The sequence below is a fragment of the Nilaparvata lugens genome, chromosome 11 (assembly GCF_014356525.2).
Source record: "Nilaparvata lugens isolate BPH chromosome 11, ASM1435652v1, whole genome shotgun sequence".
Taxonomy (NCBI): Eukaryota; Metazoa; Arthropoda; class Insecta; order Hemiptera; family Delphacidae; genus Nilaparvata; species Nilaparvata lugens.
The window spans coordinates 56,154-68,783 of record NC_052514.1 but is presented as its reverse complement, the minus strand read 5'-3'; the positions used below and the strand labels follow the sequence as shown (position 1 = coordinate 68,783).

At 31.0% G+C, this 12,630-nt stretch overlaps 1 protein-coding gene and 1 long non-coding RNA gene across 4 annotated transcripts in view; both read right to left on the bottom strand.

The window, feature by feature from the left end:
- LOC120353499 (bifunctional lysine-specific demethylase and histidyl-hydroxylase NO66-like) overlaps nt 1-12,630 on the bottom strand; it is a 59,182-nt gene that overhangs the window by 30,274 nt on the left and 16,278 nt on the right. The window contains exon 4 of one of the 3 annotated variants that reach the window (XM_039437346.1): nt 4,748-5,023. The exons of the other annotated variants lie outside the window; for them this stretch is intronic. Coding sequence (XP_039293280.1) covers nt 4,907-5,023 — 117 coding nt within the window. The 3' untranslated portion in view covers nt 4,748-4,906. Of the gene's footprint in view, nt 1-4,747; nt 5,024-12,630 lie in introns of those variants that run through there. 3 annotated transcript variants of the gene reach the window in all.
- LOC120353505 lies at nt 1,184-2,705 on the bottom strand. The gene is made up of 2 exons (XR_005572425.1): nt 2,074-2,705; nt 1,184-1,619 (listed from the first exon to the last, which is right to left on the bottom strand). It is a non-coding gene; the product is annotated as an uncharacterized LOC120353505 (long non-coding RNA).

Genomic DNA, 12,630 nt, shown 5'->3' with positions numbered 1-12,630 from the left:
ATAGCTATATCAGGTATCAGCTATGCTCTATAGAAGGCAGTGCCAAGGCAGAGAATCGGCAACGCTGTTCTCCTATTTTTCTCCACTGCCAATATAACGTGGATCTCAATATTAAACAGATCCTAGATAATATATAGACTAATGAGATTTATTACAGTAAAATTGACATTCAACAATTATACTGATATTATATCAGGTATCAGCTATGCTCTATAGAAGGCAGTGCCAAGGCAGAGAATCGGCAACGCTGTTCTCCGATCTTCCTCCACTGCCATTATTACGTGGACCTCAATATTAAACAGATCCTAGATAATATATAATGAGATTTATTACAGTAAAAATTGACATTCAACAATTATTGATGGGAATAAATTATGTTATGATAACATGTATGCTAACAGTGTGATGTGGAAATCACTGTACTAGAAATCATTGAAAAATTATTTTTTCCTACAGTTACGTTGAAAAGTGGCCATTGCTGCACTGATTACAGAACGCAAAGAATCACTTTTCCGCTCTAGTGCGGGAAAAATTTTTCTGCACTCCAGATTTGCAACATGGCAACGCAAAATACTTAGTAGGTTATATGAAGCAACAGTGCAGCAAAATCAAAATGAAGTTGGTAACAGTGACTGCTGTGGCTGCTATAGTGAGCAGAGGTGCAACCAAGCACAACGCGCTAATTATTATTCATTATATATTATAACCAAGGACAACGAGGACTTTAGGATTTTAGGATTAAGGTTTTTATCAATAATAAAATTACACAGAAAACATTTGATGCATTTCAGGCAATTTTACCCATAATTACCCACTTTTCATATTCAATGGTAACTGTAGGAAAAACTTAATGTGAAATACGTGCGCAAAGTTCCTCTGCTGCACTCAAGAAACCATTCCGTTTCTTTCGGTGCAGCAAACTGACACTTTGCGCACTAGTTGCACAAATAACTATAGTTGACCACAAGAAAAGAACAAGCAGTTAGGTTTCGAATGCCGAAACACTGAATAATGCGATTAGAGTAGTTTATGTGGTTATGATTTTATGAGTTTTTATGATTATATGAGTATATCTGGTCTATGATTTGGGTGAAATTCATAAATACCTAACCAGGATAACAAAACACTGTACTGCAAAATTCATGCAAATTTTCGTTAGTATTAGATGATAAGAACAAAAACCTCAATTTCTAAACTAATAACATTTTTATTCAGTATTTTTTCCAAAACGTTTTCACATTTCAACATAACAGTATTTTATATTTGTTTGTACCTTTGTTTGCCATAATCTTACTAACTTACAAACGTTTCTTTCAACAGAAAATAATAATGAAAACACAAATTTAAATTGTCAACCACTTCTTACTATTATAAAATATTATAATATATACAGAACCTGGTTTCGTGGCTTTACCAGCCACATCTTTAAAGCCACGAAACCAGATTCTGTATAAATTATATTATAATATTTTATTATAATAAAAAGTTGTTGACAATTTCAAATTTGTGTTTTCATTATGGAAAAGTACCACAACATCACTCACAACACAACTGTAAAGAAAATAATAATGTTTATAGTTTCAAACTTGTATTTGAATTCAAATATAGTCTGAATAAACCTGTATTTCAGTATATTTGAACCAAATAAGAGTACATTTAAAGTTATAGTTACAAAGTTGTATTTGAATTCAAATATAGTCTGAATATACCTGTATTCCAGTTGTATTTGAACCTGATAAAAGTACATTTCAAGTTATAGTTACAAAGTTGTATTTGAATTCAAATGTAGTCAGAATATACCTGTATTCCAGTTATATTTGAACCAAATAAGAGTACATTTCAAGTCATAGTTACAAAGTTGTATTTGAATTCAAATGTAGTCAGAATATACCTGTATTCCAGTTATATTTGAACCTGATAAGAGTACATTTCAAGTCATAGTTACAAAGTTGTATTTGAATTCAAATATTGTCTGAATATACCTGTATTCCAGTTATATTTGAACCTGATAAAAGTACATTTCGAGTTATAGTTACAAAGTTGTATTTGAATTCAAATGTAGTCAGAATATACCTGTATTTCAGTTATATTTGAACCAAATAAAAGTAAATTTCAAGTTATAGTAATTACAAAGTTGTATTTGAATTCAAATATAGTCTGAATATACCTGTATTCCAATTATATTTGAACCTGATAAAAGTACACTTTGATGTAGTTTAAAACAATTAACAATAAGTAGCTTGGACGTCTTGTCCAAATTACCACAGTAATTTACTGTTTATTTCAATGATAAGAAAACAAGATTCCTCTACAAATATTCAATAAGCTTCAACTGAGGCCACAATCAATATTTTCAATAAGTTCTGATTATCGATTGAAGCCTTCAATCAACATGTATATTTTCAAATAAATAAATAATAATAAATATTTTAAAGAAATTTTGAATCAGTTGATAAGTATATTAACTGATTGATATACAGTGTATCAATCAAAATTATATTGAATGATTTACAGTGATCTAGCCTTGAATTAATATTTTCAATGAATTTATGAATATCAATGAATTGGTATACTGTAGCACATAGCCACCTCTAATACAAGGCCGCGGCCTACGATATTGCAACGTCGCAGTGTAGGCCTACAATATAATACATGATAGGTGAAAAAGATCAGCTGGTATTTTTATATCTTTTTCACCAATCATGTATTAGATTCTAGGCCTACACTGCGATGTTGCAATATCGTAGGCCGCGGCCTACAACGTCACAGTGTTTATTGCAACGTCACATTGTAGGCCTACAATATAATACATGATTGGTGAAAAAGATCAGCTGGTATTTTTTATATCTTTTTCACCAATCATGTATTAGATTCTAGGCCTACACTGCGACGTTGCAATATCGTAGGCCGCGGCCTACAACGTCACAGTGTTTATTGCAACGTCACATTGTAGGCCTACAATATAATACATGATTGGTGAAAAAGATCAGCTGGTTTTTATATCTTTTTCACCAATCATGTATTAGATTCTAGGCCTACACTGCGACGTTGCAATATCGTAGGCCGCGGCCTACAACGTCACAGTGTTTATTGCAACGTCACATTGTAGGCTACAATATAATACATGATTGGTGAAAAAGATCAGCTGGTATTTTTTATATCTTTTTCACCAATCATGTATTAGATTCTAGGCCTACACTGCGACGTTGCAATATCGTAGGCCGCGGCCTACAACGTCACAGTGTTTATTGCAACGTCACATTGTAGGCCTACAATATAATACATGATAGGTGAAAAAGATCAGCTGGTATTTTTATATCTTTTTCACCAATCATGTATTAGATTCTAGGCCTACACTGCGACGTTGCAATATCGTAGGCCGCGGCCTACAACGTCACAGTGTTTATTGCAACGTCACATTGTAGGCCTACAATATAATACATGATTGGTGAAAAAGATCAGCTGGTATTTTTATATCTTTTTCACCAATCATGTATTAGATTCTAGGCCTACACTGCGACGTTGCAATATCGTAGGCCGCGGCCTACAACGTCACAGTGTTTATTGCAACGTCACATTGTAGGCCTACAATATAATACATGATTGTGAAAAAGATCAGCTGGTATTTTTTATATCTTTTTCACCAATCATGTATTAGATTCTAGGCCTACACTGCGACGTTGCAATATCGTAGGCCGCGGCCTTGTATTAGAGGTGGCTATGACTGTAGTTGATCAATACTGTAAAAATATTGTACACTTTATATCACTATTGATATTCCTTACATCATCACTGTCTAATAATTATTTCAAATATTGATTTTATATACATTAATAATATTCCAACTGTTGATTATCTGCGATTTCTAATAAATCTTCCATCTTTGATACCTTATACAGTTGATAAGTATATTAATTGATTGATATACAGAGTATCAATCTAAAGTATATTGTTTGATTGATTTACAGTGTATCAATCTATTGAAATATCGCACTCAATTGATTGAGATTAAACTACAATCAAACCACAATAGCAATGTTTCTTACATCAAGCAGTATTACAAAAATGAACACCTTACTAAACCTTCTTATCAAAACAAACTTCAATGATTTGATGGAAGATTCGCAAGTAATTGAAAACAAATACAAAGTAATTTAAATAGTTCGAACAAACAATAATTTGTTTTCAAAACCAAATTATAAAAATAAAATTGTTGCTTAGGGAAAATATTCCTCAACAAGATCTAACTTCAAGAAAAATAAATTATAAAACAAATGAAAAAAGAATTGAAAACTGTCAAAACAAGGAGAGTCACTTGTGACTCTCAATAATAATAGACATTTCAATTATTATAATCTTTCAGATTCCACATTTTATTACATCCAATAAATAAATTAATGCATTCTAATGATTATTAAACGAAAATCCAAATTAATTACTGTAAATCACCCCCCAAGACTTCTGCTACTGCAAATATTGACAACAGGGTAAACAGCTAGATGGAAAGTTGATGAGCGCTACTAATCAAAAATTATTTGCCAGCCCGGAAATTTCCATCGAATTTCCATCTTGCTGTTTACCCTGTTGTCAATATTTGCAGTAGCAGAAGTCTTCGGGTGTTTTACAGCATTTAATTTAGATTTTCGTTTAATAATAATTATTAATTCATTAGCATTTGAATAAATATAATATCTCAGTAATTTCCATCTAAAAATATGTATCAACTGGCAACACTCAGTTCCTGACCTTTTGTTTATTTAAAAACAAGAGAAACGAATTTTTAGAGCTAACGATCAACGTACATTTTTCAATTTTTTTCAGTGAAAACCAGAGGAACAAATATTTTCATAGCTAACGATCAACGTACTGTTTTTAACACTTTTCTGTCTTAGTCCTAGTACTGTGTTTAGTCCTCATCATCATCATCATCGTCATCGCCAACCATCTCCTCAGGACTGATCTTAAGCAGAGGTTTATCGGTTTTTAGCAGACCATTCTCCCAAAGTGTATTGGCGAACGACCACTGAAATAATTGAATACCGTCACTAAATTTGTCAAATACAGTTCATTTCATAGTCAATTATACAGTTCATTCCACGATTTTACAGAGTCCAAAGTAATCATGCATGCATGCTTCAAAAGAATTCAGTTCATTTCAAGATTAAAAAGTCCTAAGATATCAAACATGCTTCAAGAGAATTCAGTTTATTTCACGATTTTACAGAGTCCCTAGTTATCATGCATGCTTCAAGAGAATTCAGTTCATTTCAGGATTTAAAAGTCCTAGGATATCAGGCATGTTTCAAGAGAATTCAGTTCATTTCACGAATTTACAGAGTCAAAAGCTATCATGCATGCTTCAAGAGAATCAAGTTTATTTCACGAAATCCATTATAAAGTTCATTTCAAGATTTAAAAGTCCTAAGATAATATAATAATAATAATATAATATAATATAATAATATAATATATAATAATATAATATAATAATAATAATTTATTTCTCGTAAAAAAGAAAAATCACAATTACAATTTCAAATGAAAACATATAACATAACAGTATGAAGAAACATTTCAATTTTCAATGAAATTATATAACAAAATAATCATACAATTGCTTCCTTATCAGAGAAATTAGGTACTCCCGAGGATTCCTTTATGGAGTTACCAGCAAATAGTTTTAGTCATTTAGAAAAATTATAAACCTATAAATAATAATTACTACATCCCTGTCGCGAAGAAAACTGTTAGGTACTAGAATCAACAAAACTTGTCTTCTCTATTTAAAAACAAACATATAATTACTCTTCCACTTACATCCATTCATCATAAGGTGAAAATTCAACTTAACGTATCCCTTGCCATCTATCTATTCTAGAGCAATCTTAGGGCACTTAATCACTTATATCTACACTCTCCAACTTGGGTTGTTTTACCTTGAATAATAATATTTATTTACATCACAAACAGAAACAAATACCTACTAAGCTTAGATTTGAATATTTCACACATTGAATAGATTTCTTTAAATGACCTGTAATTATACTTCTATTGCAATATTATTAAGTTTTTATCTGAGATCTCTAAACCACACTTCAACATCCTGCTTTTCCAATAACCAATTCTTCAGAAAAAATTGAAACTTCTCGGATTTTTTTGCTGCCTTATGCTAATTGGAATTTCATTGTATACTTTTGGGGCTATAAATAAATAAAAACGTTTAAAGATTTCTTTGTGTGGTCTTGGTCTGGTTAAATTACTTGCGGATCGGAGATAATATTCGCGGTTAGCAACGTTCACTTGTCCACTTCTAAAAAAGAAAATTGACAATACTTTGAAGAAATACAGATACCTTAGTGGTAGAAATCCCCATTTTCTGAAAATTGGCAAAGAGCTAAATAATCTTGGTTTTCTGTCTATGGTCCTCAATATGTATTTTTGCCCGGTGACAAGAGGTTTAATGTTATTAAAATAAGCTCCTCCCCATACCGCTATTCCATATTGTAGTCTACTGTTTACGAGTGCATAGTACAGCGATTCCATGACATATTCGGGGCATAAATTTCTTATATAGTAAAATTTTCTGCATACACACGTAAAGGTGTGTTTTCGTAACGGGCAGACGACAGAATTCACTTTAAATTAACATTGGTTCTTATGGGAGTATTCACCCATCGGCAGAAAGTTGAGCAGAAAAAAAGAACTGTTCAAATCAGAGACGAACTGTCGTTCATCTTGCCGTTCTATATAAGGCCTATCAACACAATGCTATTTTGCTTCGACCGATCACTGCTCGTGAACCGTTTTGTCGAAAAAGAACTAATTTCGGGATTCTGTCGACGAGAACAGACAGCTTCGAATCACTTTTCTGCTCTGATCACGTGACACCGGCAGAATAATCTTTCTGTGGATCAGACGCCATGTTCTTTTTAACCTCAATCTTTAATTGTTGGATGGTTTGTTTTGATATTGGTTGTCAGATTTCGGATTGCTACTATTATACTGTGAAATTAATTTGCAGTGGAAAATTGAGGTATAAAATATTTCTATTGGTTTCTTTATTCTTATAATTTTTACAAGAGAAATTGAAAATGGATTTGCAACAGAAAGGCATGAAATTTTCGTAGTTCAAAGTTTTGTACTTTCCAGACCTGCACAACGAATTACCTATTTGAAAAATAGAATATGGTTAGAAATTGCTGATGTAATAGAGGATTCAAGTAAGTACACTTAAATTTCCCATAATAAAGTAGGCTAGATCTACCGTACACAATTATTTGATATAAATTTTATGAGTAGCCTACTTGCATGTTTACAATTTTTATTCAGGTAGCCCACTGTAGTAGGCCTTTAATAACCTAGTCTCTAGGCCTAAATTGCTATCTTTTTCATTTTTCAAGAGGTTAGAAGTTGACAAAAGTTTATTTATTTCTTTTTTTAATGTTTAATTTGTAGTATTTAATAATAATGTAAATCCTAGACTAGCTAGTTTGTGTATGGTAGAGAATTATCACAAGAAAGAGAGAAATCTAATCAACTGATTAGATTTAAACTCATTCAAGATTGATTGATTAGATTAACATTAAATAATCAGATTCAAAACATTATTCAACCAAGATAACATTTAGCATTTCATGCTAACAATCTTTTACACTTTCAGTAAGTTGGCCTAATCACAAAATACATTTTTTATAATGCAGCTAGTAGTTTTTACAAACAGATTTATTAAAAATAATATCATAATTTGACTTAGAAGTATTTCATTACATTCTAAGTCCTAAACTTCCATTATCCTTGTTGCACCTCAAAATATTGTAAACCCATAGTTTATCAATATAATAACAAAACTAACCTGACTATTAGAACATTTACTTTGTCTTTGGTACCTATCTATGAATTAATCTTCTCTTAATTTATAATTCAAAATTACTTGGAAACAATATTAAATCGATTGTTATAACTTGATCAGAGTCAGTGTAATTGAATATTGAAAGACTGCCATTGGAAAAATATAAAATAGGTACTATTTTTCTGGTTGACCATTGCTACCAAACTCATTTAAAACTACAATAGTAATGAATTTGAAAAACTTATTCATGCTCTATTGATCGATATATTGCATGATGCCAGGTATATCAATGTGAATAGTATAAATTAAAACAGGAGACACACAACATAGATAGATTAAAAACACTGAAAAACTTACATTATAATCGGAAATTTTTAAGGAACTGTGTCCCCTTTCTCAACCGAGCAGAGAGTGTAATGTAAGTTTTTCAGTGTTTTTAATCTATCTATGTCGTGTGTCACCTGTTTTAATTTATATTATAAAACTTTAAAGTGTTTTCTGTTATGTGCTATGAATGTAAGTATATACTTATAGTATTTATATCTACGTAAATAGTTTATTGAGGCCCAGTTCACTTCTAATTTATTCAAAGTCCAAACTATGTCTTATCATTGATGATTAACTTCACATTATCTCCAAAATGAATATGCTGAAAGATAATGTTTCTTTTTTCAGGTACCATTTACAAACAAAATATTGAAGAGAATGTGCTCAAAGGAAATGCTATGAATTCTTTTTTGTTGACCAGGATGGAACAATTATTTGGAACCTATACTTAGAATAAGTTAGTTAGGTAAGATAAAATTCCACTCATTTTTTAAACTTCATATAGGCGATGTCATTTTATACAGTTTCCCATTTTTTAAAAAGGTTTATCCACTTCAATGTTTTATTATCGATTTGATGGTAGATATTCAAATAGTAAGATTTAACTATGGTACGTGACTAAAAATAGAAAAACTGACTGAATTTTGAAATCATTAATAGCTTACAGGAAATCTTAATATTTCGAAACTACGTGAAACCACATGAGATCAAGATGGACAGTTGAGAAGAGTGCTTAAAAACAATGTATTCACTTATCATTCAGGGAATAGAGTTATTCATAATATTTGGGATTCCTTCCATAAAGAAATAATTTATGTAACATTATCTAATAATGTGATAACATTACATCAATAATTTGATGTTAAAATTGTTTTTAAAACACTCTTCTCAACTGTCCATCTTGATCTTGAGTGGATGATGACTTTATAAATGACCATACATTAGAACTATGAATAGATGACTTCAAAAATTCACCCAGCAAGTGCTGGTAGAAAACACTGAATTATATGAATTATAGCTTTTAATGACAGTCATTCCACCTTTTAAAATTTATGATTAAATTCATGGATGAAATACCCACATTGTTCTGAGAGAGATTTATGTATTTGCAGTTTGGTATTCATTTTCAAATCACTTAGTTCTACTTATAATGTTGTAGATAATCATCATTTCAGATTAAGCAATTAATTTATTGATTATTTCCATTTGTTTTATTAAATTTGTTTCTCTAAATGTAGAACTAAAAATTACTTTATGCAGTACATTTTGGAAGAGTTAAGTAAACCAAACGGTCGAGAAGTAGGCCTACTGACCACAGAAATAAATAAATAATTGTTCATGGTATCCAAAAATATATTGTTCACCAACAAGTTCTTTTGACCTAGGGGCACACTGATTAATCCCAATTCCTGCATGGAGATTTATTTATTCAATCATTCAGAATTACACAACTAACAGATTGATGCTAATAATAATTCAACTGAATGTTGGTTTATTGGAATTTCTCATATAATATTACTTTGTCATTAAAAACTTATACAGATTACAATCAATTTCAGAATTCACTTTGCAAAGTTTTTTTTATAATGAATAATAAATTATCTATAACTTTTTGATTTCAGGCCTAGTGATGTACCAGCCAGAAGTAGAGGATGACAAAGAAAATCAACTATGAATAATATTCCATGGATATGATTCATGTATGATGTAGTAGCCTACAGAAGAAAGAGATGGACTAATCTAAGAAATATATTCATTTTTTCAGTACATCTTGATGTGTTTATTTCATGTTATTCATAATAATATCTTCTTTTTCTGATCGCTCCTGCTAACTGCTTCAATTCAGGTAGTTTTGAAGAAAACAGCAAGTGACATGAAATTAATAAAATATGTTTTAATTGTTTATACTTGAGGGATTTTTAAAACTATATTTAACCCAAAAGCATCGAACTCTTATTAACAACTTTATTGGTTCTGTATGTCTTCTGCTTTTTTGGAACTAATAAAATTATTAACATTGCTGACTGGCAAATGCTATAGGTAACACGTAGTTAAATAATAGACTTGAATTGGATATAAAATAGGGTATCACAATTATTATGTATTGTATTAAGAATTAAGTAATAGTACTTATTTACTGCATTGAGGGGTAATAATTCTTTGAATATGAAAAATAACTTAAGCAAAAGTTGAAAATATGATGTTCCAAGCCACATCAAATATAATCACTTTCAATTCTACCTTCTAGGCTATATTTCCAAGGTTTTGATTAAAATTGATAAGCTTTTAGAACATTATAGTGAATAAGGAGTTTGAAAGGCTACTCTAATTCTAATTAATACCCTAATAAAGTATTAATTTTAATAGGGCAACTTTAATGGTTAATTGTAGAAAATAACTAGTAGGCCTACCCTAAAATATTCAAAATAAGCATGACCAGTTTCTAATTATGTCATTGTCAAGAGAGTCCTTATTGAAAATGTCGAAACTAATCATGTTTCATTTTGGAATATCACAAGGGTACTAGTTACCTTCTATAATTAATAAATATTCATCCATTTTAAAATAGGCTATGTGTTATTTAAAGTACCATAACAGAACTCGTTTATTAAAGCAAGATATAGTTATCTCAACAATAATTATTAGAATTAGTTCGCCTGTTTGAATACACTTTGTACATGTCATATGTGTTAATCTATAATAATAATAATTTCCAATATTCGTATAGCTTTTACTGGTGAGGAGTCCCTAATTGAACATTGCCTGAGAAGGCATATTGATTTAGGCAGTCAATTGGCCTCACGATTCTTATACATGATTGTATATCAGCCGGGACCGTACCCATCCAATGATCAAACAGGGGACTGCTAAAATAAAATTGCCTAAAAAACGTTTACAATATTGATATCCCTTGGTGTAATATATTCCATAGATTCCAAAAATGCCAAAATTAAAGCACTTATTTTTTTTACTTCCAAATTGAAATACATTGTATTCCCTATCTTATAAGTTTCACACAAATTCGGGAATTACATCATAAAGTAAAGTTTATTTAGAATAGTTAATTACTTATTTATTATTGATTTATTGATTTTTTTTCGATAGAGCTTCAATAGGCCTTTGAAGTTGAATACGGTACTCATAGTAGGTAGGCCTACCTATAAACGATGTGATTCAAAGAACATGCATTGACTCTGAAGGCAATTGATTCTAGTTAATAAAATAATTATAATAATATCTTATTAATAATGGAATGCTTCTCGTTAATAAAATAATATCTTATTAATAATGAAATACAATCAGTTACTTCAAATAATTTACCCTTACAAATTTCAAGCATAGGAAATGAAAAGTTAACTCTTAGATTGACATGCCTATAAAGCATAGAATTTTGCATAATTATTGAAGTAACTAATAATTGTTGAAAAGTTATCTGAGTTTTAAAAAGCAATTAATTCACTTTATTGAATTAAATCTCCAATAATCATTTCAGAATTACCTTTTGGACAACCCAAAAAGTTCATTACCCATAACACATAAAGCGAAATTCATGTCAAAGAACTAGTTCTTTGAATGTTACTGTTTCTGCCCGCCTGGGTGCGCTGCAATCGATTCTGCTTCTGCCCGTTACGAAAACACAGCTTAAGTTCCCTCTTCAATTTAAATATTTGTTGGTTCCAAGTAAGCTTGGAATCAATTATAATACCTAGATATTTAACTTGGGTGCTTCTGAAATCTTTTCACAGGTGCAGTTTATTGGACTATCACATTCATTTGAATGAAATGATATATTCATTAAATCATTTCCTTCAGGCCTCAGCTTGTGGACAATTATGTGGGATTTACTGGCATTCAGTTCTAGGGCGTTCACCTGCAGCCATAAATACAATTTCTTCAAATCTTCACTAATCATCTGAGCCAACTGACCCCTATCATCTGCACTGTAACTCAGTGCTGTGTCGTCGGCAAAGGCTGTGACAGATCCCTCAAAGTTGCCGTTACAAAGATCATTAACATACACAAGGAACAGCTCAGCTGATAGACCGGACCCCTGAGGCAGACCTACCCCTGTATCTATAAGTTTTAGCTCGCTTAGCGAATCCCCAATCCTTACCTGTTGTGACCTATTACTTAGAAAGCTTTTAAACCAATTATTACATACACCTCTAACTCCTGAGTCTTGCAATTTTCCCAACAGTATATCGTGATTCACAGTATCATACGCTTTTCGGATATCCAAATAGAGGCCGGCACATTTCTTATTATTGTTTATTCCATTATATATTTCAGAGATAAATTAAGCATGGCGTCCTCTGTACTTAGTCCTTTTTGAAACCCGAATTGATTTTTGCTGAAAAAACTGTGTTTGGTTAGAAAGCTTACTAATCTTATCCTGACAACTTTCTCTAGGATTTTTGCAAATACTGAGAGAAGAGCGATAGGTCGGTAGATGT